This window comes from Stomoxys calcitrans, chromosome 4 (genome assembly GCF_963082655.1).
Source record: "Stomoxys calcitrans chromosome 4, idStoCalc2.1, whole genome shotgun sequence".
NCBI classification, from domain to species: Eukaryota; Metazoa; Arthropoda; class Insecta; order Diptera; family Muscidae; genus Stomoxys; species Stomoxys calcitrans.
In genome coordinates, this window is record NC_081555.1 from 158,319,277 (window position 1) to 158,346,721 (window position 27,445).

Sequence of the window (27,445 nt, forward strand, 5' to 3'; positions counted from 1 at the left end):
TTGGTTGGAACCCTCAATGTGAATCCAATTGGAATACATGGAAAATGTTGTGTCTTTAACGCGAGTTATTTCACGGTATGGGGAAGACAAAGCAGAAACCCTCTCTTCTATTTCTCACCCTCTTTAGTTTGAATTGCTTACGATATTACTTTTTTCCTTTTATTCCACCTTTCGGTTGCAAAGAAACAAAGCAAAATACGAAAAAATGTTCGAATCAAAACAGAAATCCCCGAAAATTTTGCAACCTCCAATATGAATCCATCGAACAGATTGTCTCTTTAACAAGAATTTTGGTAAGTATTGGTAAGCCTAAGCAGACACCCTCTTCTTCTTTTACCCTCATTGCTTCGATCATCGTTTCGCCAACATGTGAGCTCCATATAAGCTGGAATGTTAAGGTTCTGTCTGGGCGGTGTTCATGCTGTCACAAGAAACTTAGCTGCGAGCTACAGGGCGCGTCCAGCGGTATCGAGTGGAGAGTCTCAGTGAGAGGTCGGGTGGCACTGACTCTTGCACAAGTACTGATTGCCTATGATATTCGATATGACAAGGCGAGTTATTGGCGCCTTTAAATAACCATTGGTCACCATTTTCCCGCGGCGTTCGGTCCTTTAGACCGTAATGAGCTTGCTCACCTACAGGAGCTTGACGATGATCGCCACCTCCAAATGAAAATATGGCTACAAAAACAATAATATACCGGGGGGAGTGTGACTTAGAATATTTCTTATAAACTAAGAAAAACTGACATAATCAAATTAGTATGTATCGGCGTATACCGTATATGTATAAAAATGCTAAATTTAAACTTTATTGTTAAGCTTAAATCTAATTAGATCTGCTAGCCCAATTGTACATCCAACGTGTATTTCTCTTTAGATAGCTACCCCAGGACTCTTTTGTGTTCTTTTGCTCCAACTCGGATATAGTTTCCCGCAGAATTTTTTGATGTTTTACAGACTGAGAGCAAATGAATATAGTTGTCAGCAAGGATGACACAATGGCACCCACAACGCAAATGAAAATCATCGATCTTTTGTCTTTTTTGGCTTTGTCGAAGACATGATTTATTGCTTCATTGTATTGATGCAATAAATTTTTTTCTTGTTCATCTGCATCGTTGTGTAGTTTATTCAAATGGTTCTCCATTTCGAGAAGCTTTAAACAAGACATAGGAAATAGGAACATGTGTATAATCAGAGCCTAAGTGTCATCATGCACCAAAACTTACAACATTCATTTCTTTGGAGGCCGCTACCAAATAGGATTCTGTAATCCGTTGAATATCTAAATCCCTATAAATGTTGTGTAGAACCTGGCCAACATCTTCTTTCTTCTTAACAATGGTTCTCTTTCTGTCATTCATGTCCACTAAGCGTTTCTAAAAAAAAAAAATATCGTAACCCTTATATTTTCATAGCCAATCTAATATACGCACTTGTATTTCCAATGTTTGAGACTGCAACGTTCTCATTTGTTTGGCAGCTGTAGATTTTTCGAATACGGGAGCTCCCCCTATTTTATCGGCTAGTTCAGTCATTGATGCCTTGGTCCAATTGTTAATGGATTTGACAACGTCATCGGTCATTTGCTTCTTGTCACCATAGAAATTGCGATACAGAAGCTGAACATTTTTTCCATGTTTAAACGTAGAAATGCGATTAATAAAACACATTGTGAAAGAAAACCGCGGAAATTTTATATTTAGTTTTCCACTCTATGCTGAATGATCCAAAACCAATTGCAGCCAGTGGACCAATAATCATTTTTATACAAATTAGTGTAGAGGAGTAACGTACACCAAAGACGCATTGTTAGATAAGCGTTACCAGATATTTCATTAAAAGTGCAATTTATTTTGTGGATTAATTCTTTTTCTATGAACACTTGAGATGAACAGATTATTTTCATTTTCCTGTTCACATTACGTTTTTACGTTAGTTTTGTGAAAAATTGTTCAATTCCACATTCAAATGAATCATTTATCTATTGGTTTGCCCAAAAAGTAATTGCGGATTTTTTAAAAGAAAGTAAATGCTTCTTGTCCACTATCTTTTTCCTAGATCTTTTTTCTAGGTATGCAGGAGTTGTTGTCCTTGGAGATTTCAATTGTAACCTCTTTAATACTTCTAGGGCGAATTCATGTCGTTCTTTTTGTACGAGATATAACTTAAACTTGGTTCACAATTCCAAACCTACACATTTTGATTTAAGGTGCCGGTCTACTTCTTTAATTGATTTCATGTTAGTTAGTAACCCTTCTTTAATTTCTTATTCGGACCAAGTACAGTGTCCCTCCGTTTCTGACCATTCTCTTATATTTGCATCTCTTCATTATAATTTTCAGCAGCCACCTGAGTTTTTTGAGTTTCGTGACTACAAAAATATTGATTGGGTTGGTTTGTTTGCCTCTTTAGAAGATTTCGACCGTTATGCAGTCTTCAACGCCAGGGATGTTGATACTAAATGCGCACTGGTTTCCTCTCTCCTAAATAGTTTGTTCTCTTTTGTTCCTACAGTCAAGAGAAAGATACGTGATTGTAATGACAAGTGGATGGAGTCTAGAGAGATTGTTCTTGCTAGATCTTTAAGGGATTTGTCTTATTCTGCATTTCTATCTTGTAGATCAGATGAGAAGTGGAAAACGTATTGCAAGTATAGGAACAAGGCGAAGTCTGTTATTCGTCGGATAAGACGCAACCATTTTTCTAAACTTTTTTGGGGGCTTGATGCAACTGGTATGTGGAAAGTTCTCAAACATTCTGGATATGTTGGTGATGATAACTTCAATGATGATTTTGATGCGAACGAAGTTAATGAGTTTTTTGTTGAAGGTGGTGGAACGCACGATGATGGGTCTCAATTCTCATGTGAAGGAGAGACTGACTCTTCCTTTTCGTTTTGTTGTGTGAATGAGTTTGAAATTATTGAAGCTATAAGTAGGGTGAAGTCTGGGTCAGTTGGTGTGGATGGTATTCCAATGCGTTTTATCAAGACCGTCTTTCCTTATGTTTCCGATGTTATTTTGGATCTTGTTAATTTTATTCTGATGTCTTCTTCTTTTCCCTTGGCTTGGAAGATTGCCAGGGTTATACCGATTCCCAAAGCGAAGCATGTTAGAAGGGTTGATGATTTACGGCCTATCTCCATACTTCCTGCAATGTCTAAGATTGTTGAACACATAATGAAGAATCAAATATTACAATCATCGCAGCTTCGAATACACGATATGCAATATGCCTTTCGCCAAGGACTCAACACCACTCATTTGCTGCTTAAGCTAACTGATTCCATCCGAGTGAATGCCAATAACGGAAAACGCAGTGTGATGGTTTCTCTTGACTTGTCAAAAGCCTTCAATTCTATTAATTTTGTTCGATTACTTACTAAATTGCGTGATTTTTTCAATTTTTCTACATCTGCCTGCAAACTGATACTTTCTTACTTAAGTAACAGATCTCAGTTTGTGGTTCTGAGCGGTGCAAACTCAAGCATGCTTTCTCTTCATTCTGGTGTACCACAAGGTTCCATCTTGGGTCCACTTTTATTTATACTTTACGTGAATGATTTGCATCGTTTTACTTCTTGTAGGAGTTGTGAGGCGTTTATGTTTGCTGATGACATTTTCTTGCTTTTTAATGGCAGTTCTACAACACCTGATATTCTTGAGAATGATATAAATTCGGTTTTGGGCAGGGTTGTTAACTGGGCTTCTGCCAATGCTTTAAGGATTAATCCCTCTAAATCCAAGGCTCTAATGTTTGGAAACTTTACTACCACATCTCTTAACATTTTTGTTGGAAATTCGGAGATTGAGTTTGTCGACCGACATAGATGTTTGGGTGTTATTGTTGACACTGAGTTATCTTTTAGGTACCATATTGATGCCTTGTCAGGGAAGGTTTGGTCTTGCCTTCGTAAAATGTATTCTTCTATTGTTTACCTACCTTTCAAGGTGAGAAAGCTTCTGGCTTATTCTCTGTTAATGTCTCAGATACTTTACGGTTTGGAGGTTTTTTCAGGTACTATTCAGGCTAACTTTACAAAATTGAGGCGAATTGTAAATTCCGTTGTGCGGTTTGTCTACAATGTCCGAAGACGAGATCGTATATCTTGCTTCGTAAAACGTTTTCTCAATTGCTCATTTAAAAGGTTTGTTGAGTGTAGGAATTTACTACTTTTTCATAACGCTTTTGCTAATATTAGACCTGTTCCTCTAAGGAGGATTTTTGTATTCTCTCGGTCTACTAGAAACCCGCAATTATTTATTCCTAGAATTAGAAGAAACATATATGCGAGATCATATGCTGTTAGAGTAGCAAGATGCTGGAACCGACTGCCTCATGAATTACGCATCTTTTCCCATTCCAACAACGTTTTCCGTTTAAAACTTTTTGATTTTTATAACTCTTTTGCTGATGGTTAATTTTTTTCTCCTTGTTCTATTCTTACATCGGATTTTCAAAGCTGCACTATTTTTAAATATAGCTGCGCTTTTTTTAATTCTTGTGCACTTTGTTGGACCACTTTCTATTTATCGCTCTCTTCCATTTGGATTTCTTTTATATTCTTTATTTTTAATGGCTGGGGAGCCAAATATTAGGTAAATATAATAAAGTACCTCATTATGTTAAGAAATGAATTTAATTATCTGTTATACTCAGGTTACTAAAATGTTTGTATGTAATTATTTTATGGGCCTTATTGGCTTTATATTACATATTTGGTTAATAAATGAAATGAAATGAAATGAAATGAAATGAAATGCATTTTTAATAAAACTTAGAATGAACTTTGATCAAATATACTTTTTTCACACTTTTTTTCCAAAGCAAGCTAAAAGTAACACCTGATAACTGACAGAAGAAAGAATGCAATTACAGAGTCACAAGCTGTGAAAAAACATCTGTGAGCCTTCCCAATACTCTCCTAAATGTGACACTTCCAATTTAGTTTTAATAAAATCGTTACTTGATCATTGATTCATCATTGAGTGGAGTATTTCAAAAAAAGTATTTGCGAAAAATGGGTTGTCAACGGTCATGGCAAAACAATTAAAGGTGGTCTCATTTGTACACAACCACATATCATATGGCGAAATCCGCCATGTTGTCATCAAGCTGATCGACGTTTTACCCACACACAAAAAGAAATTTGTGTGCGTGTGTTTATACATGTGCGTGCATAAGTAGATAATATGCGAGAAGGAAGATAACAACAAAGAGAATGCAAACAAAAATCTTTCATCTTAATGCAACCTTGTCGGCTGTTAACAGCTGTTCGCGTGAGACCACCTTTTTAAATCCGCCGTTGTCAACGGTGAAAAACGAACACAATACCAGCCTTTAGAACTTGCTTGCTGGGTAAGAAATGTACAAAATAGCTGAGTGGCAACACTCTATAAAATAACGAGTACCAATTACCCCAGATGATTGTTGTCATACAGTAAAAGAATTTTGCAATTAAAAGAACGCGGCGGGATTAGATGTTTCGTACAACCTGACTTAATTTTACAATAATTTAATTATTGTTAAAGAAAAAGGTAAAGCATAAATGCTAATTATAATAAACCAATACAAAATAATTATATAAATGACGTGGTTAGACGTAAGTTTTGGTGACATGGAGAGAATGCTACGGTGAGACTTCAATATTAATGAGGGGAGAAGATTGTTTTCTTATTTTTTACAAGCGATAATTCAGCAGTTATTGTTAAAGATGCACTATATTATATATTTATATGGAAATTGTCTTAAATCCTTTAAAGGTTTTCAGTGATTATGGTCATTCATTCATGTTTACACAATACGGCGTAAAGTTTTCGCCCAGTCTTAAAGTCTGTTGTGCTTTGTGTTTGTCATTCCCCTCCCTTTTATTACCCTTAAGACGCATTGTTGTTGTTAATTAATTTGCCAATTATGAATGTGAGAACAAAAATTTTGCAGTTCCGGTGTGCAAGACTAGTGAGAATAATGCAAGGAATTTATTTTAATTCATACCATGTATTACCATTGAAATTTTATTGGTGTGTTCGCAATATCTATCGCAGTTTTCATGTGGTGTTGTTATTGTTTGCAAAATCGATAAACTAAAGCAAATAACTTGTGTTTGTAACCATTTTATTTGAACATCAGCGAGTTGTAACAAGTGTGAATTTAACAAATTGAAAGTGGCTTGGTTAAATTTAATTTTTATCAAATGAACAAGAGCATCTGAGTAAAATTGGATTTTTTTTTTAATATCTAAAGTTCAAAGAAGTTTGTTGAACAGTGTAATCGTGATAACAAGGAGAATATGAAATGGGCAAAACTGTATTTTAGGGGGTAGTTCGCAAAAAAAATTAATTTTTTGCATACCCTCTAATTTTTACGAAGTCCATTTTTGGGGTCGGGCCCGTGGATATCCTTAGGGGCCAAAGTCGCGTTTTAGATTTTCCCTCCTCCGTATGCCCAACAGTGGGAAATAGCAAAAGTAGTTTAAATAAAACTATTTGCCTTTCAAAGTTTTTTGTAAATAAAGGCGCGATTTTTTTTTTGAAAATTAATGAAAAAATTAAATTGAAATTTAATTTTTTTAATTTTTTTTTTTAATTAAATTGAAATTTAATTTTTTTAATTTTTTTTTTTAATTAAATTGAAATTTAATTTTTTAAATGTTTGTAATCTACTCGTTCGTACCTTTAATTTGATACCCATATGGCCTAAGTTTAAGAGGGTTCCAAATTCTCAAGGCCCCATAGGTCCTTTCAGGTTAAAAATTTTGGACCTTTCTTTGCATATTCGGAATCTACTAATCAATACCTTTCATTTGATAGGTTGTACGTACCGGATTGACCCGCTGGAGTTATCCATCGGCAAGGGCTGCCGCCTCAGTGTACAACACACAGCTACAACAACAACATTTGATAGGCATTTTGCCTAGGTTGGACTACTTCCCTCAAGGGGGTTTTGGCCTCTAGGGGGTCCACGGGCCCGAGCCCCAAAAACGGACTTCATATTCGGTATCCTGAGGTCAAAATTAGGGGGTATGCAAAAAATTAGATTTTTCTGCGAACTACCCCGTAAAATACAGTTCAGCCAAGACATGTCGATCCAGGAGTTGTTCTCGAATGTTAACATTTTTGTTTCTTAGATTCTGATGACAAAACAGTTGCCAACAGTATGTTCCGTCCTTATCTGCTTATTAGTATGTATGTGGTGCTTCCACAGTGATATGATTGTAAATTTTGTAACAAATAGGAACAATAATGCATTTAACCTAGACCTATGGGCATATTGTTGTTGCTTTTGTTTTGGTCGATGTAGCAGTGTGTTGTACACTGAGGCGGCAGCCTTTGTCGATGGAGAACTCTATCGGGTCAATCCGTTACGTACAACCTCCTGCCATGGGATTGTTGTTGCCTCATCCATTTGTCTCCTGTGTTCTATCCAGACCTAGGAACTCTGCGACTAAGTTCAGGTGCGTCCAGAGGACTCCAGAGGTCCTAAGTCGAGTAGCATGGTTGAGCGGTCAAACAGGTGGCGTGCTGTCCCTAATTACATTCGGAATGTATGTACATCTAACACGCTGTCATCATACCTATCCCTGTAGTATTTGAAGCGCTTATATCTGCCGGAACGCAATTAAACCAGAACTATTGTGGGTTTCCGCGGGAGGATTGCTTCTTCAGGTGCAATGGTTGGCGGACGATCTCCAAGCTTTTCAGGGCCTTGGTTGCAATGTGTGCTTGAGCGATCCGCCAGAAACGCCGCCTGGTCTAAAGGGAAACTATCGTCGGACCCTTGATTTCGCTTTATAGAACACCTTTTTTTTCTGTCAGCCAACACGCAGGGGATGTCCCCTATGAATGCAGTGCATTGCGTTGGCTGGGAGGAAATTAGGAATTGGAGGGGGGGAAAAGGATGTAGTGCTTATTGACATTTGTCTTAAATCTTTGGATGTCAAAGTGGGTGGAAAAAACATGAGCCGGAAGTCGATTCCACATACGAACGCTTTGGACGAAATAGGAATTCTCTCTATAATGCACTGTGCGGTCCGCTGGCCAATCAATAACAAACGGGTGTGAGTTCCTGGAATATCTAATATCCCTGACATACATCCTTACATCAGGAATAAGAAGACGAATATCAGATAACAACACACATTGCGACAATGATGAAGGGAGGCAATAGCGTTGGATACCCCACTGTCCCCAATCAACGCCATCGCTCCCCTCTGTACACGATCCAGTAGCTCCAGGGATGATTTTGAAGCTCCAGCCCATACATGTGAGTTGTACTCCATTTTCGGCCTTATGAAAATGGTGTAGATGTTAAGAAGATCAGACGGAGTGAAGTAATTCTTACACCCTTTAAGGAAGCCTAAACACTTGAATGCTTCTTTCGACACTTCAAATACATGTTTAGCCCAACGGAAATCACTTTGTATTTTCATGCCCAGAACATCAATAGCTTCTGATTGCTCAACATCCACACCGTTGATAGACGAAGATGATGGTAATGGGTCAGCGAGTCGTTTGTGTGACAACAAGCAGCACTGATTCTTACGTGCATTAAAATCTACTCGATTCATTCGACCCCTCTCAGAAATGGCCAGCAAATCCTGGCAGAGTGTATCGTCCATAACCCGCCTCTTGTCCTCAATCTCTCGAAGACTCGGCCTATGGTCGAATAAATACGAATGACTGAGTACTTTCATCCGCAAAATGAGTAGATCGGATTCGACATGGTAATGTTCGTGTATCTGGAACATTTTCTTACCCAAATTGAAATTTCCCCAAAACTTTTTTATGCAATTGAAATTTCTAAAAATGTAATAAACAGTTTTACAAAATTTAAATTTAAATTTGAAAGTTTTTTATTCTCCGAGACTACTGTAGCACAGAGATTAGCATGTCCGCCTATGCCTGGCAAAGTAGCGTCGCTCTGCTGCACGTCGTTCGTTTCATTTTGTATGAAGCTGCATATTTTTTCGGAATGAATATTCTAAGAAAATGGCTAGGCCATCCTGGCGAGATCATTAGCAACATTTTTAGCGGTGGTTATGCTGGCGACATTTGTGAGGTACTTGTAAAAACTTCTCCCCAAAGGAGTGTTGTTCTGCCCTACACCGTTCGTTTCGTAAGTTTCAAGGCATTCGAAAGTTTGAAAAGAGCTCTAACGTCTGCACCAGTTCTACGCCGCCCTGACTTCTCGAAAAGATTTTATATACGATGTGATGCATTCGAGTATGGTATTGGGGCCCTTCTCTATCAGTTGAATGAACGTAAGGAAGAGCACCCTATAGCATTCTATTCGCAAAAGTTAAACACGTTACAACGGAATTATAGCGTAACGGAGTAGGAGTGTCTAGCGGCGGTGATGGCTATCAAGAAATTTAGGCCGTACCTGGAGATAATGCCGCTCACCGTCATAACTGGCCATCCCAGTTTCATAACGTTTTTCGAAATTTTCCTTGTTATTGAACATTCTCAGAAGATGACTAAGAGCCACAAATTTTTCAAAAATTTCAGAAATATTCTATGACGAATGCAAATTTTCTTGAAAATAATTAAGCAAAAAATCCAATATCTTAATTTTTTTTAATTCTTCGTAATTCTCCGAAATTACGAACTTTTTTGGCAAAATTTTCTAAAAAAAAAAAACTAATTTCAAAAAAATGTTTTCTTTTGAAGTGCACATCTGGTCTGAGGCTATGTGATATAGACAATTGATCAAGAGCCATAAACACATTTTTATTGTAAATTTTTCAACGGGTATGGCGTCATCATTACTTGTTGTGGGAATTTCTTAAGCAAATCGCATTGCAAAGTTGTGTTCTCTTCGAATCATCGTTTGTTAATGTTGCGATGAGCAGAGATGATAAAACCATGCAAAAAGAAAAAAAAAACATTCAGCGGGTTGATTTTGATTGCTAAATCGCACAATGGCAAAAAGAAAATTGCCAAAAATCTGGACGGGCACAAGGCAAAGAACGTCACTGCAGCGTGAGAGCCGCCTCACTGTCAAGGCCTGATAAATTCTGAACACACAAAAAAAAAAACAGATAAAATCTCATTCTATTTTCATTTGTTTGTTTTTGTTTATTTTAGACTTGAGTGTGCATTAAAAAGAGAAAAATTTTACCGCTCTCTCAATAAAAGAAGTCAAAAGTTCACAGATAGTGGCAAAAAGTTAAATTTTCAATATGAATCCCTTAACGTAAGTGTCACATTACATTGCTTGCAAAAAGTTTCCATTTACAATTTTAGTGCATCTCTTCCTTAGGAACATGAAAAATGTCACCAAACTAAGCGAATATGAGCTCAACAATGCTTCAGGCAAGGCATCCTGGCATGACATGTACAAGGACTCGGCATGGATTTTTGTTGGTGGCTTTCCTTACACCTTGACAGAAGGTGATCTACTTTGTGTCTTCTCTCAGTATGGGGAAATTGTCAACATTCACTTGGTGCGAGACAAAGAGTCGGGCAAATCGAAAGGCTTTTGTTTTATATGTTACGAAGATCGACGCTCCACTGTTTTGGCAGTGGATAATCTGAATGGCATCAAATTGTTAAATCGTTCCATAAGAGTGGATCATGTTACGGATTATAAACCACCTAAGGACGGGGATAATGGTGATGGTTCTTTGGAAAGTTGTGCACCCTTACCACAAATCAATGTGGCCAATATAAAACCGGAAAAGGAGAAAAAATCCTTGGAATCGGAATATTCTTCAAAGGAGAAGAAAAGAATGAAAAGAGAAAATTAATTAATCTTAAATATGTAATACTAATTTTTTTATTCCCATTTAATATTTTATATATAAAATTATTTTTTCAAAATTATAAATATAAAGCTCATGAATTGTGGCCAAATATTTAAACGTATTTTTACTAAGGGCTTCTAGAAGATTTTAAGTTTATAAAAACATATTTTGCACGAGCATTAATGGAACGATTTGAACCATAGCACAGTTGTAGGAAATAATACCAAAGCACCACGTGCAAAATATCAGTCAAATTGGACGAAACTTGCGCCCTCTAGATACTCAAGAAATCAAACCCCTAGATCGGTTTATACGGCAGCTATATCAAAACATGGACCGATTTGGCCCATTTACAATCCCAACCGACCTACACTTATAAAAAGTATTTGTGCCAAATTTCAAGTGCCTAGCTTTACTCCTTCGAAAGGACGGACAAAGCTAGATCGACTTAAAATGTCATGACGATCAATAATATATGTATTTTATGTATATATTTTATAGTATACCCCCATCCTATAGTGGGGGGTATAAAAACGAGTTTGATACCCAATTGAAGAGCCATGAGTTTGGGGAGCAACCCCACCACAAAATACCTCCCTTATCGGACGTATTTATCGACCATGGCAATATGTGACTTATATAAAAGCAAGTGGAAATGGATTCGGAATGGAATTTGATAGTCATATTCGGGACGTAGACCCTGGGGTGTCACCCTCAAATAAAACTTATTTTCCGAACATGCCATTATAGGGCTCATATTAACTGTATTTGAAAGTAGAGCACGAAGCTGATATTTACTTTAAGAGCCAAGTGTCTGGTTGGCCACCCCACCTCCGAAATACTCCTAAACGGGAAATATTTACCGATGCGGTAAAATATTTGCCGATACGGTCAAAAGAAAGACACTTGGGAGTAAAGTAAAAATTTGCCCAGGAACCGAGTAGGGGCAAAGTTCTCACACATCAACGAGTGCTTTCCGATTCAAGTTGAGTTTTACATGCGGTACATTTTTTATAGCCGAGTCCGAACGGCGTGCCGCACTGCGACATTTTTTACATAACCATGTATAGCATGATAACTCGCAAATGTCGCCAGCATGAAGAGGGGATAACCACCGCTTTAAATTCTGTCCGACGTTCTCGCCAAGATACGAACCCAGGGGTTCAGCGTCATAGGCAGACATAGGCTACAGTGGCACGAAATTGATGTCTACATTCAGGGCGAAGTGTCCCCACTATAAAAAGATATAGGAGAGTTAAAGAAGGCGGGGTGGAGCAGGCCCGGTCCGGCTAGTTTTTTATAAAGATAAAATTTTGAAAAATTTTTTTAGAAAAAAAATGAGATAAAAAGTGTTGACAATTTTTTTTTTAATAATGGGAAATACGAAGCTGTAGCGGACGTTCCCCCTTACCCCAATTTTCACATCTCGAAGATACGTGCAGCCGGTTGTACGTACCGTATTGACCCGATGTATTTCTTTGTCGGCCACCGTAGCGCAGAGGTTAGTATGTTCGCCTATGACGCTGAACACCTGGGATCGAATCCTGGCGAGACCAACAGAAAAAATTTTCAGCGGTGCTTTTCGCCTCCTAATGCTGGCAACATTTGTGAGGTACTATGCCATGTAAAACTTCTCTCCAAAGAGGTGTCGCACTGCGGCACGCCGTTCGGACTCGGCTATAAAAAGGAGGCCCCTTATCATTGAGCTCAAACTTGGATCGGACTGCACTCATTGATATGTGACCCGACTAAAAGTTAAAACAAAACATGTCATGCAAAATTTCAGTTAAATCGGATAATAATTGAGGGCGCAAGAAGAGTGGCCCAAGAAGTCAAGACCCCAGATCGGTTTATATGGCAGCTATATCAGGATATGGACCGATTTGAACCATTGTTAATACAGTTGTTGGAAGTCATAACAAAACACGTCATGCAATATTTTTCCCAACTCGGATAGGAATGGCTCCCTGTAGAGGCTCAAGAAGTCAAGATCCTAGATAGGTTTATATGACAGCTATATTAGGTTATGGACCGATTTCAACCATACTCAGCACATTGTTGGAAGTCATAATAAAACATCTCATGCAGAATTTCAGCTAAATCGGATAAGAATTGTGCCCTCTAGCGGCTTAAGAAGTCAAGATCCCACATCGGTGTATATGGCAGCTATATCAAAACGTGAACCGGTATAGCCCATTTACAATCCCAATCGACCAACCGGGCTAGCTTTACTCCTTCGAAAGTTAGCGTGCTTTCGAAAGACAGACGGACGGACATGGCTAGTTCGACTTAAAATGTCATGACGAACAAGAATATGTATACTTTATCGGGTTTTAGACGAATATTTCGAGGAGTTACAAGATGAATGACGAAATTAGTATACCCCCATCCTATGGTGGAGGGTATACAAATTGTTATCAATTTTACAATTTCTGCTTAGTTTTGAATTAACTGTTTCTTTTGTTTTACTTAAATTAATTGTTAAAAACCTTTAACACTTATCGCAGTACAAATTTTTGAACCAATAACTTTGACAATTCTTTAGACAATGCTACGTGCGCTGCAAGGAAAACAAAGAAATAAGCGAAAGAAAAGAAGAAAAAAGTATGCGAAAAACCGTTACAATTAAAAAAACTATCTCCTGAATGCCTGTTGAGAAGATAAAATGCGATTGTTTGTGTATTTTGTTTTTGTAAAACACAAACAATCGTTTTTCTATCAGATCGGTCGAGTCTAAGGCATTACTACATGGCGATTGCCGATAAATGGCACTTGGCAGAGGTTTCAGTGACTCCCTTGCAGGGCTAATTTATGTATTTTGCGGCATTTTTGTTGTAGTTGTATCCACCAATATACATATGTGGATAGCGATTCTCATCTATCTCCTGTAGGTGAGTAAGATGAATCGTTGCGGGATCGTGGTGACCATTGGGTTGTTGTTATAGCCACATTGTGAAAGTAAAGCTCGTTCCGGCCATTGGTTATATAAAGGCGCCAATAACACGCCTTGTCATATCGGGCATCATAGTCACACAGTATTTAAGATAGAGCCGTTGTCACCGGTACTTTATTTTTACCACATAGAGGTACCACTTACTTTTTTAAATAATTTAATTATAGGCATTTAATTCTGTATTTACAATAAATAATTCTAATTGTTTTTTAATCGGAATTTTTTTTTTGCCTTTCCATCTCTTTTTCTTTGTGAAACATTTAATCCATTTGCCCAATTTTTTCGAAAATGATAACGGCAACGCTGGCATTCGTCACCTCATTTAAGCAGACGTCGGAAATTTTCGAGTTCATCTTTTCATTTTGCTGTTATTTTGTTCATGTTTTTATGCATATTGGACTTTGTGCTTATGTTTTGAGTCGACTTGAAACTGTCTTAATTATAAGTGCCTTATTTATATTTATAATATTCATAAATATGTATGTATGTATATGTATGTACTTACATGCATACATATGTATGTATATCTATTACTTATGTATTGAGAACGGTGCATTGATAAATCAACCAACCTATTCGTATTCATACTTTGCCAAGCTCAACTAGTTCTAATTAAGTTCCTTCCTTTTTTAATTACAGAGCACCACATAGGCATTGCAGAAAAACAAATTCCATGTGAAAATTGCAAAAAAATCTAACAACAACTAAGAGAACTGCAATAAAAATACACAGTCTGTCATTCCCACCATGATCTTCAGTGAGTGTGGGTGGGGGAAATGAGAAAACAGGCAAGTGTAAAAAAGCCAAACGTCATCAACCCCATCCGATAAGAGAATGGTGAGCAGTAATGATGGCAGATTAAAACAGCTGATGCCAAAGCAATGAGCAATGCAATTACTCGCGTCAAAACAAACAGCATTTCTTTAAAGAGCGAAGAAACGAGCTCGCAAGAGATAAAAATATCTATATATGTATATGTACAACAAAACCTTACCCACACATAGTAATAAAGTGCCAAAAAGCCTTTTTCATTTGCTTTATTTGCAGTGTTGACCGAAAAGAGATATATATACAAACTGGGAACAAGATAATTACTCTCCGGCTCTCCAAAGGGGATATATACATTTGTTTGTTTGCTTGGATGATCAGCTTTCTCCATATCTCAACTTTGTTGGGTGAAAAAAAATAACTACTCAAAGAAAATATCGATTCGTTTGATCGGCTGACCGACTGGTAGTCTGGTTGGTTGCTTCGGCTGACAATAAAGATCAGCAGTTGTTTGGCTTTTCACAGCGTTCGTCGCTGTTCGGTGGGCATTAAGAAAGAATTGTTTTTAAAAATCATTCAGTAGTCACCCAACCACAGACAGTGGAACTCGATCTTGGCTCTCGTTAATAGTGTGCGCGAGTAACAACGTCTGAATCACAACAACGATCGATCATATACAAACGGCATTCAAACCCCTCAAAAGCACAGGAATGCGTCATTAACATATGTATGATTGTGGAAGTTTTATTGGCCATGAGCAAAGAGCCCAAAGGAAAGTAGCTTAGTGAGCGAGCCGAGCAAGCAAGCGTTTGTTGGTATTTTCCCTGCATATTGAAATCTCACATCATACGACATTGATTTGGGGAGAGAGTGAATTTTGCAAAAAAAAAAAAAAAAACGGGATAAAAGAAAAAAAGTTAACCTATCTGACAACGTGGTAATACAAGAAGTTTTAGTGTTTTCCAAAGAGTCGTCCAATTTAACCAAGACGACACCAACGACGGTACAAACAAAAAAAAATTTTGCGTTGTTGGCAAGAAAAAGAGAGAAAATTTTTTCAAATAAAATATAAAAGCGTTTAGTGTAAAAACAAACCAAATGAATTGAATTCCCATATCATCAAGTCGGTGCTAAAAATCTGTTAACTCGAATAAATACTTCAGTGTGAATTAAGAAAAACACAACAACACCAACAAAGATATAAAGCAATAACAATAAAATCCATTCAATCAAATCAAAAAAGTTTACTAAAAAAACTACAGAAAATGACAACTTCTACCATTAAACGGAGGCGTTCACCTTCCTCACACAATCCACCGAATGACGGCAGCACAGATGCGGTGGTCACGCCGGTCACCACCGCCCCCATAACCAAAAATGATTCCGAAGATGATTCCCTGAATTGGACGGGTAATAATTATATAAATCCATTCATACATCGTTTGAGTATAGAAAATCGCGCTGAGTTGGTCAAGGTGAGTAAAGGGAGATTATACAAATTTCCCTCAATATGTAGATAGATACCTAAGTATATAGATTTTCCTAAGAGTGTGATTTTGTAATGACATCTTATTGAAATAATGTTATTGAATGAGCTTCGATCTTAGATGATAGGTTGCTGCTCTTGGGTTTTTTTTTCTTTTGCTGCTGGTGTAATTTGAGACCAACATTACTACTTAATTAGTTGCTGTTGTTGTAGCCACATTTGCATGTGGAGGGGGCGATCCTCGTCATACTCCTGTAGGTGAGCAAGCTCGTTCCGGACCAAGGGACCGATTGCCGCGGGAATAATGGCCATTGGTAATTTTAAGGCGCCAATTACCCGCCTTGTCATATCGAGCATCATATGCACTCAGTTTTTGTGCAAAAGCCGCTGCCGCCCGGCCTCTCACTGAGAATCTCCGCTCGATACCGCTGATTGTCCGCGACTGCCGTTGCAGCTACTCCGTAAGGAGCATTTCACTGTCCGCAACCTGTGGACGCACCCGTTTGCTTTCGGCTAAGCTTCTCGTGACAGCAACGAACAGCACACAGATCGGACCTCAATGTTCCAGCCTGTGTGGTGCTCACAGCTATCCTGTGCCGGAACTTAATTAGTATTTATATTAGGGTAATGAAGTCAAAACTTTTTCGGTTTATATATGATTATTTTTTATATGTTGGTTTTAACGGTCGTATTGACATATCTCCAGATCAAAATTTCGATGGATTGAACTTCTCTAAAGCTTTGCTGAAAAGGGCCTAGTTCGGTGCAGATTTCATTCATAAAGATTCACTAATAAAGGGTTACCGCATTGCCTACAACCCAATTTAGTAAATCTTGTACTAAACCCATTCATTGATTTGATAGAGGGCAACAAGTAAATTTAGTTGAAGGGCATAATTTTATTGTACATACCAAACTTCTGTCAAACCATCAAGGATAATCGAGAGATCCGTTTATATGGGAGCTATATCAGGTATTAGACCCATTTGGACCGTACTTGAACCGCAAAATTTCAGCCAAATCGGACAAAAAATGTGGCTTCCACGGGCTTAAGAAGTCAAATTAAGAGACCGGTTTATATGGGATTTGGACCGTACTTAACACGGTTGTTGGAGTCCACAAAAGAACAGCATGTGCAAAATTTAGGCCAAATCGGATACAAATTGTGGCTTCCAGGGGCTCAGGAAGACAAATCGGGCGATCTGTTCATATGGGAGCTATACCAGGTTATAGACCGATTGGGACTTGTTGGAGGTCGGACCAGAATGCAATGTGCAAAATTTCGAATGAAAATTGCGGCATTCAGGGGCTCAAGAAGTCAAATCGAGAGGTGGGCTTATATGAGAGTTATATCAGGTTATAGACCGATTTAGACCGTACTTGACACAGTTGTTAGAAGTCATAAGAGTATACTATGCGCAAAATTTCAGCCAAATCGAATGAAAATTGTGGTTTCCAGGGGCTCAAGAAGTCAAATCGGGAGATCGGTTTATATGGTAGCTATGTCTAAATCCGAACTGATATGGCCCATTTGCAATCCCCAACGACCTATATCAATATTTAGTATCTGTGCGAAATTTTAAGCGGCTAGCTTTACGCGTTCGACCGCTATCGTGATTATGACAGACGGACGGATGGACATGGCTAGATCGACTCAGGACGTCGAGACATGCCTGCGTGGTCCTTACAGCTATCCCGTGCCGGGAATGAGGCTGGTGTACTCCTGTTGCGTATATTGTCGCAAGTTCTGTTCGACCTACAACACAGAGTGGCTCTCAATGATCACTCCCCTCATTGCATTTTTTTTTTCTTAAATTATTGCTGAATTCCTATGTTGCACCCAGCCAATGTTGGGAATATTTTTGATGAATTTTAATCAAAAAAAGATAAATGAAAAAAATTGAAATTTTTTTAATACATGTCGCTGTTTTGATGTCAGAATGCAATTTGGTTTAATGCGTACATCTACATCTACACTTTTGTTATAAAAAAGTAAAAAAATAACGGGTAAATAACAACATCACTACCCCAAACTCTCTCTTTCCACTTTCAAACTTAACTCAACTGCTGAGTCCTTCTCTTCTTTATATTGTTTCTCTGGCTAACGGCTTTTTTAACATTGACTCCAGACTCTTTGATTATGTTAAGACTCTTACGTTGGTCAGAGTCCTTCATTGAAGATGGCTGCCGTCTCCGTGTTCAATAAATACATTGTTACAACAACAACAGAAGATGATCTTCTCTTTAATATCAATGTAAAAACCCATCAGGTTTTGTATGTCACACTCGCATAATATATTTTTTGCGGTTTTATTCCAAAAAGCAATACAATGCTTTTTTATAGCCAGTGAATAAAATAAGCGGTGTGTTGTAATTCAATAAACGTTCTAATAATAGCACTGGAGTTTTCGTAATAGATTAATTGAATGAATCACCATACTAGTTCATTGACGTTGAAACCAATGAGTGGTGGTGCATCACACTATCATGCCACAGATAACAGACGTTTTAATATAATAATTTTTCTGATAATAGTTCATTTTCATTAAATTAATCTAGTTTGGTTTTTTGTTCAGTGTAGATTAATGCTATAAAAAATGGTTATGCATTGTCATTTACTTAGAAATTTATATTGCTCAGCGCGCACATCATCTGATTGTGACAATATGTGACTTAAGAAAATACTTTAAAATATCGATATTTTATATGCCATTTAGGCAGAGGTGTTTGCTACTTATGTACGAATTTTGAGGCATTTTCCATAAAATGGGCAAAAGTTTAACATTGTGGCGCTCTTTCGTCGGGACAAGAAGTGCCTTCTCAAATAATTCACTCAGCGATTTTTTATTTGTTTTTCCAAAAACTATTAAAGAAACCTAGATAAAGATACATATCTGTTTAATTTGTAATATATGTGTGCGAAATAGCCAATTATTCTCTTGGGCACCATGGGCACAAAAAAAAAGTTTTCAACTAAAAATTTAATTGAAAATACAAATTTTTATTGGTTCTACATATAGTAAGTCACAGCCTTCTTCGTCAGTTCCCTTATATTCTGTTTCGTAAACAACATTGCTTTGTTGTTGTTTGTCGTTTAAAGTTTTGACGTTGGAGAATATTTTGTTGCTTGTTTGATTCGCTCTGTTTGTTTTGTTCATTAAAGTTCTTAAGCTTTTGTTATCTGTGTATCCAGGGTTGTATTTGAAGCTACAATATCGTTTGGTTTCTTCATGCGTTGTAGGGTTGCCATAAGCGCTGTTTAGTTTGCATTTTATTTCGTCGAAAAGTTTATTAACTAATTTGTGTGGAAACTATTGGTTTTTAACATTTTGGTTATTGTTTTGAAATTGTCTTGATGGAATTGTTCGTCACTGATGCAGAGTACTCTGGTGATAAAACTTTTAGCGGTGTTGATTATCTGTGATTTTTGTTGTGTGCTGTGGTTTCTACCTGATGCCACAGTCTTCTGGTACCCATCAAATTGCATTGATGTGTTATTTTTCCATATTCTCTCCAGATATTCTATATGGTTGTCTTTTTCTATTTCAAATGTAAATTGTATTTTCTGATTGTATTTGTCATGTATCTTATCTAAGTCATCCTTCTTAATTATCAATAGCGTGTCATCGACATATTTGCATATGAAATTTATTGTGGTGTTGTTGTTATTTAAATGATGTATAGCATTGTCAAGAAGATCGACTAAAACTATATCTGCTGTTGTAGGAGAAAGGGGGTTTCCCATTGGAATTCCAAATATCTGGTGGTAAATTTCATTGTCGTAGTTAAAATAGTTGTTATCTTTAAGGCGATAATTCTGTATTTGTAAGAATTTTGTTCTGTATATATTTGTATGTGGTTTGATGACCAAGTTTATTGGTATATTTGGAAAGAGGGAAATAACGTCAAAGGAAACAAGAATTTACTTCCCCAATGTATGTATTCATTAAGTTAGTCTGTGTTTCAATCATTTTTATTTATTGAATATGCAATTTTTTTAATTGAATATGAAATTTCTTTAATTGATATTTTTTTAATCACCTTTATCAAAAACTGTGATTGATATTATCATTTTTGAGATTGAAGCAGTTCAATTAAAAAGTTAATTAGATCAATAAATTTCCTGATTGAAACAATCAAGTTTTAAAGCCATCATGTTCCCGCGGCGATCGGTCCTTTGGACCGGAACGAGCTTACTCACAGGTCCTTGACGAGGATCGCCACCTTCTCATGAAAAAATTCCAAAACTTCATTTACAACAGCCGCTCGCTTTATACCAGCCGATCAAATACCCCAAGTGTGACCGAATATCCCGGCGCAGGCAGCGATACTTGCAGACGAGCGTGATGATTCATTTCACGGATCCTATTACCTATATCAGCGAGCTGAATCTGGAAATAGACAGGGTAACTTAAGCCGAACTCTTGGATTAATGTAATTTAGGTCCCGGTTTAGGCAAGCTGTTGTCTACTATAAAGACTCTCGACCCCGGCAGAAGGGATGACAGACCCTCAGTCAATTTTGGCGACGTAACTGTGATTGATCCGAATTTATGTGCCGGTTGTTCAACCGTCAGTTTATTGAGCATCTCGAGAGTGATAAGACTAGGAGAGCCATTCGTCGTATCCGTGGTCCACGAGTCTTACGAATGCCATCTTTGGCGCTAAAGGCGTGGTGATATCTCCGGCACTGTTTTACTTCTAGCTATCTTCCATTCCAAAGCAATTGACCTGTCTGTGGCAAGTTACGCAGCTCCAGTGTGGTCAGAATATGTCAGAATGCCGCTCTTCAAACTTCGTCGGACTGTCTCCTCAGTTCTCACGTGGACCAACTCCATCAGGCAACAAAAATCCTACCCGTACGAAGATATAACTACTTGCTGTCCAACAATACCTTCTGGGCTGTTATCGCACAGACATCATCAACAATCATCATCTTGTGAATAGGTATTCACTGCTCAGAAGCCTTAAGGTAGATCTACATGATCTAGAGCGTGAGGTCCAGCGCCACAAGAGAGAACCTCTAGATCAAGCGGAAGCAGGCCCAGACAACATTAATGCAGACACTGTATCAGATGAAACGAATAGCTACCGGGTGAATATGGTCCTTGGAGAACGACCGCCTCCCATTGCACCCGAAGAAATTGGCCTCCCGCGGCACACCAGAGTAGTTCTGGCTAAATTAAGATCCGGCAGATGCAGCCGCCTCATCTCCTACCGAGCAACGATTGATGGCAACGTACAGGATGTATGTCCCGATTGTGACCAGGGATCACACGTCACCTGTTTAACTGTCCAGCCAGACCTACTAGTATCAGACCCAGATACATTTGGGCGTACCCCATTTTAGTCGCAGAGTTCCTAGATCTGGACACTCAACAGAATCAAGCAGACGAAAGATAGAACACTACACACTTCTACAATAACAACAACCACACCTATTCGAGAATTGATCTTCGAGATTTAGTTTCCCAGACGAGAGAAGGTGCAGGGTGTTTGGAGAGAATGATACATCGGTCTTCAAAAATGGCTCCAAGATGGATTCAGGGACTCGGCTGGGGATATATTCCGAGTCACTAAACATTGGTATGTCGGTGATACGGCTGGACGAGTGCACGGCCTATCCTAGGCCTATGTCATAAATATACCCTTAAAGAAGTTCTGGGTAGGGATTTACAGTCTTCGAAACTCGGGATTTATGTGGACAGTATGGCGGCCCCTAAGGATTGGGGGATTGGATTGGAGAACAGTGAGCGTGACGGATTATAGAATTCCTGAATAGACTCCGGGCTCACGACATAGCTCTAACTTTGCCTCCCGGACATGATGATATTCCGGGAAACAAAAAGGCGGATGAATATGCTAGGAAGAGCTTCTTCAATGAGAGTGATACAGTCGCCGGACTTGTATAGTCCTTTTTGTCGAACTCCTGAACTTAGTAGAGAGGGTGATCGGGGTGGTAGCGAGGTGAGAGCAGCGAACGAAGCTATTGCCTTATCGTCGATGGCTTGGCCAAAATCTTGTTCGGCGGTCGAGGCTCGTTGATTGCGCTGATTCAAAATGGCGTGTGCATAAATTAGAACTCTACACGATTTACCATTCAATATTGTTGGTCGAAAAAATATTCAAAGAAAGAAAAGGAGACAAATTAGAAAAATTCGTTGATTTTGGCTCAATTTAAGCCACACGAGCAGATGAAAACGGCGCGGGACCTGCTGTTATCGGTTCGGCTTTCTTCACTGGTCTGTTCAGGCATGACATAATTACCAGGTAGTGTACCGTTAAGAGCTGAGTACAATTTTTCTCGCAAAGTGCACTATCTGTCAGCGAGTTTTGGTTGTGTGTGTGTGTGTATTATAGTTACCCTCTGGTGTAGGGAACTAGTTTTGTGCTAGAATTGCTAAAGTCTTGAAGTACAGTACAGCGGGTTGGCCGCTTTTGTAGTGGATTGACCCCCTTTCGCTTCCTATTTGCAACAGAACAATACTAGTTGTTGGGCATTTGGCCTATTTTGCCAATCGAACTATCCTAACCCTAGTTTTAATGTAAGCGATTCCTGGCAGATTACAGTGTAATAAGCGGAGATCATATTGCTAAAATAAACCCAATGCAAAATACATCGAAAAAATGTCTTTTGTTAAAATTGGTTTTATTTCTATATTAATATTATACTAACAAAACAAGAAGAATTCAGGTATAGGATATGCATAAGATAAAAAAGCTGAAAAAAATATTAAAAAATCATTAAAATTAGTCAATATATACCAAAAATATTTAACTTTTTGAAATGCCGCCTTTTTGTGATGTATTGCTTTGCGCAATTGTGCCTCTGTTGAACCCGAAACATCTGTCACGGGAATGGAATCTAAAAACAAAGCATACATATACTATTAAAAACAAAATTATATATTGTCGTTATCTTTTTTATTCTTACCCAGAAGAGCGCCATAAAAGTTCTTCAAAGCTTTAAGACTTTTTTTACATGCTTATTATCATCCATATTATATTCTCACATTCGTAACAAAAATATATCACTTTATTTCTTTTAAATTAAACTCTTTTGCACCTGCGATTTCTTTACGCCAATACACCACAAAACTTTATGACAGACTGAATTCTTTTTTTTTCTTACTAAATTTGCTTGCGTTCCTAAGGGTAACGGTATTCTGTTTATGAATTTGTTTCATTATCCCAAAAAACAGGTCGACCAAATGTTTCGCAGCAGGTCGTTTTAACCCCTAAACTACTTAACTTCGAGACAAATCAATGTGATTTTGTTTTTTCTCACTACTTTGTATATCGAAAAGAAACTGATTCAATTGTAATATGCAAAGAACTAATTACAGATTGTCATTTGATACTTGTAAAAATAGCGGGTAAGAACCATAACACACACAAACAACGAAAAATGGCGCGACCAAGAAACATACACAAAATCAGAGTTTCACTCATCACTTATTTTGACAGATAGTACACTCAATATTTTGTTGTTGGGCAACCGCTACTACCTGTAAATGAATATATCTTAGTACTGTGGTATTATGAAACGGTATACATTATTCGCATTCAAAGCAACTAACACTTTGCATGTAAAAATCAGCTGATTTCGCTTATACGTTTAACTCAGAATAGGTGAGACTGGGCTGGCTATATGTTTGTTAGCTTTTAAATGGGACAATTTATTACGAAGTTTAACTAAAGAATTTTAACTTATAAATAGAATGTGACACGCAATTCGGCTATTATTTTTGCCATCCAACTTTTTTCGGCTACTTTCAAGAAATCGAAACAAAAAAAAAAAAACACATTTAACCTCTGACGCAAGCATTTAATTTTTATTGTTTACCATATATTTTACTAAACTTGAAAATGGAGGTTTCACCTCTCTGATCATATACATACGTCTTACCTTAACTAATGCCCATTTCCACAATGGACTGTTGACGGAAACTCATCTTGAAATTTAATCGTATATGAAAAGGCAAACAGCAGACCCGTGCACTTGACATCAATTTGCTTGGCTGCGGCGATTATGATGATGATAGTGATGTCTATTTGCCAGTCTAAATGTCTAACTGCTCAAAAGATATGTGGTGTCTATGTCTATGTGCTTTTGTATTCTAATGTGTTTTGTGAATTATTGACGATGCTAGATGGCCGCATATTAATCGTGTTTGTATGTTTTTAGTCAAACATTTTAATTTGCGACCGAAAAGCGGTCTTCGATTTGAATGAGTTAGCCTATATTTAAGCATACATATGCATTTGTTGGTGTCTAAATTTTTTTGATTGTATAGCTTGTGATTCGACCAACATAAATCAGAATTTATTTTTGCAACTACTACTTAAAAGGGTACATAGTACAAGAATCTATGATCATTGCCTTGCTGTCAATGTTATTCGCTGACCTTTAAACCTTGAATGATAACCAGCTAATGCCATTTGTTTGGTTTATTTTTAATATCCAAATTGTTAATTTTTCGATGGTTCCATATTCTTTAATTCAATTTATTGGACAAAAACAAATTTTGCGACATATGTATATTTTTTGCATCCAAATTTATATCATTTCATAATTTTTGCTTTCTTTTTTGTACCCTCTACCATAGGATGGGGGTATACTAATTTCGTCATTCTGTTTGTAACACCTCGAAATATGCGTCTGAGACCCCATAAAGTAGATATATTCATGATCGTGATGTCATTTTAAGTCAATCTAGCTATGTCCGTTCGTCCATCTGTCTGTCGAAAGCACGCTAACTTTCGAAGGAGTTGAGCTAGGCGCTTGAAATTTTGCACAAATACTTTTTATTAGTGTAGGTCGGTTGGGCTTGTAAATGGGCCAAATCGGTCCAGGTTTTGATACAGCTGCCATATAAACCAATGTTGGGTCTTGACTTCTTGAGCCTCTAGAGGACGCAATTCTCGTCCGATTTGACTGAAAATTTTCACGTGGTGTTTTGGAATCACTTCCAACAACTGCGCTAAGTACGGTTCAAATCGGTACATAATCTGATATAGAAGTCATATAAACCAATCTGGGGTCTTGGCTTCTTGAGCCTCTAGAGGGCGCAATTCTCATCCGATTTGCCTGAAATTTTGCACGTAGTGTTTTGGTATCACTTCCAACAACTTTGTAAAGTATGATTCAAATCGTCATATAAACCGATCTTGGATCTTGACTTCTTGAACCAATAGAGCACTCAATTCTCATCCGATCTGGATGAAATTTTGCATGAGGTGCTTTGTTATGACTTCCAATAACTGTGCTAATTATGGCGAAAATCGGTACATAACCTGATATAGCTGCCATATGAACCGATCTGGGATCTTGACTTCTTGAGCCTCTAAAGGGCGCAATTCTCATCCGATTTCGCAGACATTTTGTACAACGGCTTCTCTCATGAACTTCAACATACATGTCTAATATGGTCTGCATCGATCAAAGCTTGATACAGCTCCCATATAAACCCGATCTCCCGATTTTGCTTCTTTCGCCCCTACAAGGCGCAATTTTTATCCGAATAAACTGAAATGTTACACAATGACTTTTACAATGTTCAGCATTCAGTTATGGTCCGAATCGGGCTATAACTTGAAATAGCTCCAATAGCAAACAGTTCCTATTCAATATTCTTTGTTTGCCTAAAAAGAGATACCACGCATAGAACTCGACAAATGCGATCCATGGTGGAGGGTATATAAGATTCGGCTCGGCCGAACTTAGCACGCTCTTACTTGTTTTTAATGGTTTAAAAATATACTTTATAAATAAATTTGAAAATAATCTCAGCTATTACCACTCAAAGCAAAAACAAGCAACACATAAAAGAATATTGTCATAACTAAAACATGAAATCCTAAATGTATTTAACCCAAAGACGCGAAGATTGGTCTGGCCAGACCAACTTGACTTCTATGGATTCCATACAATTCATTCAAAATTTTTATGAAAAGGAAAGTTAATGAATAAGTAAAATGGATAGTTCTTTAGTAAATTAAAAGAGGAAAAATATAAAATTTTGAATTATTTTAGACAGTATATGATATTAAATAAAGAAAATAAAAAACTACAAATCATTTTTTAAATACTTTTTATTTATAAAATACAATTTGTGTTTGTTTGTTTGTTCCGTTTAGACTCAAAAACGGCTGAACCGATTAACTTGAAATTTTCATAGTTTTGTAGGTTGGTCTGGAAGGAAACATAGGCTATATAATTTCTCGATATCGGGTGGGAGACGGACCCTCCCCCTTATGCCAAAAGCACAACCCAAAATCAAAAGTGGACCGATCGGGACAATATCAAATGAAAGGTATTGGAGAGTAGAATACGGCTATGGTATTAAAACTTGAGTCTAAGTACCCAACCTCAAAACTTCCTTAAACAGACATATTGGACGTTCATTTTAATATGGGGCTCAAATGAAATGTATTCGGGAGTAGATTTCGAATCTGGCATACAAAATAAGATCGAAGCATCAGACCCATTATGACTGTATGATACTTGGCTAAAGTGATTTTCTTAACATTTTCATAAATTGTGTACGTTTGTTTGGAAGAAAACACAGGCTACATAATTTTTAGATATCGGGTGGAGGCGGATCCTCTCCCTAACCCCCAAATCGCCACCCATATCCGATATACGCATCAGGGCGAAGTGTCCCCACCCTAAAAATATATTGGGTTGTCCAAAAAGTAATTGCGGATTTTTCATATAGTCGGCGTTGACAAATTTTTTCACAGCTTGTGACTCTGTAATTGCATTCTTTCTTCTGTCAGTTATCAGCTGTTAATTTTAGCTTGTTTTAGAAAAAAGTGTAAAAAAAGTATATTTGATTAAAGTTCATTCTAAGTTTTATTAAAAATGCATTTACTTTCTTTTAAAAAATCCGCAATTACTTTTTGGGCAACCAAATATTAGAGATTTAAAGAAGGCGCAGCGGAGCAGGCCGGGTTCGGCTAGTCTTTAATAAATTCAGAAGTAAATGCTTTCGGTGTAAAAAATGTAATGAGCTGTCTATGCAACAGATATCATGTAGTTTGACAGATATTTGTACCACTGTGTGTGATCTGTAGCAAAATGCCTCAATGTGTTGCTCTTTCTTTCTCAAGTCCTTTGTTTATTTTTAAATTACCATTTTTTTAATGTTGACCCTTATGCTTAATTTATGATTAACCTTTCTTTATTTTAAAGATAAAATTCAAAAACCTTTTTAATTAATTTTGCAGTTATAGATTGTTTAACTAGAATAGTCCAAGGTGTTAAATTTCACATGAAAATGCGATTGAGTAATTTCTTTTATTATACTTTTGCCAGAACTGGCCAAGAATGTTCGTTATAAGAGATAAGCAATACGATACACGATATTATCAGAGAATTCAAGAGAATTTTTATTTTTAAAAAACTGTTGTTTACCCACTTTCTCTCACACAAAGCATCATTGCAAAATCAGCCCATATGCAAGAAGAAGCAGAGACATAGATAAA

The 27,445-nt window shown here is 37.4% G+C and overlaps 3 protein-coding genes across 5 annotated transcripts in view; 2 read left to right on the forward strand and 1 right to left on the reverse strand.

Annotated features, from left to right (window-relative positions):
• Positions 1 to 758: 758 nt before the first annotated feature.
• Positions 759 to 1,769, reverse strand: LOC106081601 (uncharacterized). The gene is made up of 3 exons (XM_013243678.2): positions 1,439 to 1,769; positions 1,232 to 1,381; positions 759 to 1,158 (listed from the first exon to the last, which is right to left on the reverse strand). Exons 1-3 carry the CDS (start codon positions 1,673 to 1,675, stop codon positions 829 to 831), a joined length of 717 nt encoding a protein of 238 aa, XP_013099132.2. The 5' UTR covers positions 1,676 to 1,769; the 3' UTR covers positions 759 to 828.
• Positions 1,770 to 5,451: 3,682 nt separating this feature from the next.
• Positions 5,452 to 10,860, forward strand: LOC106081803 (RNA-binding motif protein, X-linked 2). 2 transcript variants are annotated; one of them, XM_013244018.2, is made up of 3 exons: positions 5,452 to 5,542; positions 10,091 to 10,199; positions 10,266 to 10,860. In XM_013244018.2, the coding sequence occupies exons 2-3, from the start codon at positions 10,186 to 10,188 to the stop codon at positions 10,750 to 10,752; spliced, it is 501 nt and encodes a 166-aa protein (XP_013099472.2). In that variant the 5' UTR covers positions 5,452 to 5,542; positions 10,091 to 10,185; the 3' UTR covers positions 10,753 to 10,860. The 2 variants fall into 2 exon arrangements, with proteins under 2 accessions (XP_013099472.2, XP_013099480.2); XM_013244026.2 differs by lacking the exon at positions 5,452 to 5,542 and adding an exon at positions 6,004 to 6,025.
• The window catches only part of LOC106081782 (lysophosphatidylcholine acyltransferase), a 37,212-nt gene continuing 15,219 nt past the window's right edge, over positions 5,453 to 27,445 (forward strand). The window contains exons 1-3 of one of the 2 annotated variants that reach the window (XM_059366439.1): positions 5,453 to 5,542; positions 14,342 to 14,539; positions 14,750 to 15,945. In XM_059366439.1, the coding sequence (XP_059222422.1) occupies positions 15,736 to 15,945 (210 nt within the window). In that variant the 5' untranslated portion in view covers positions 5,453 to 5,542; positions 14,342 to 14,539; positions 14,750 to 15,735. Of the gene's footprint in view, positions 5,543 to 14,341; positions 15,946 to 27,445 lie in introns of both variants that reach the window. The other variant, XM_013243984.2, reaches the window with a different exon arrangement.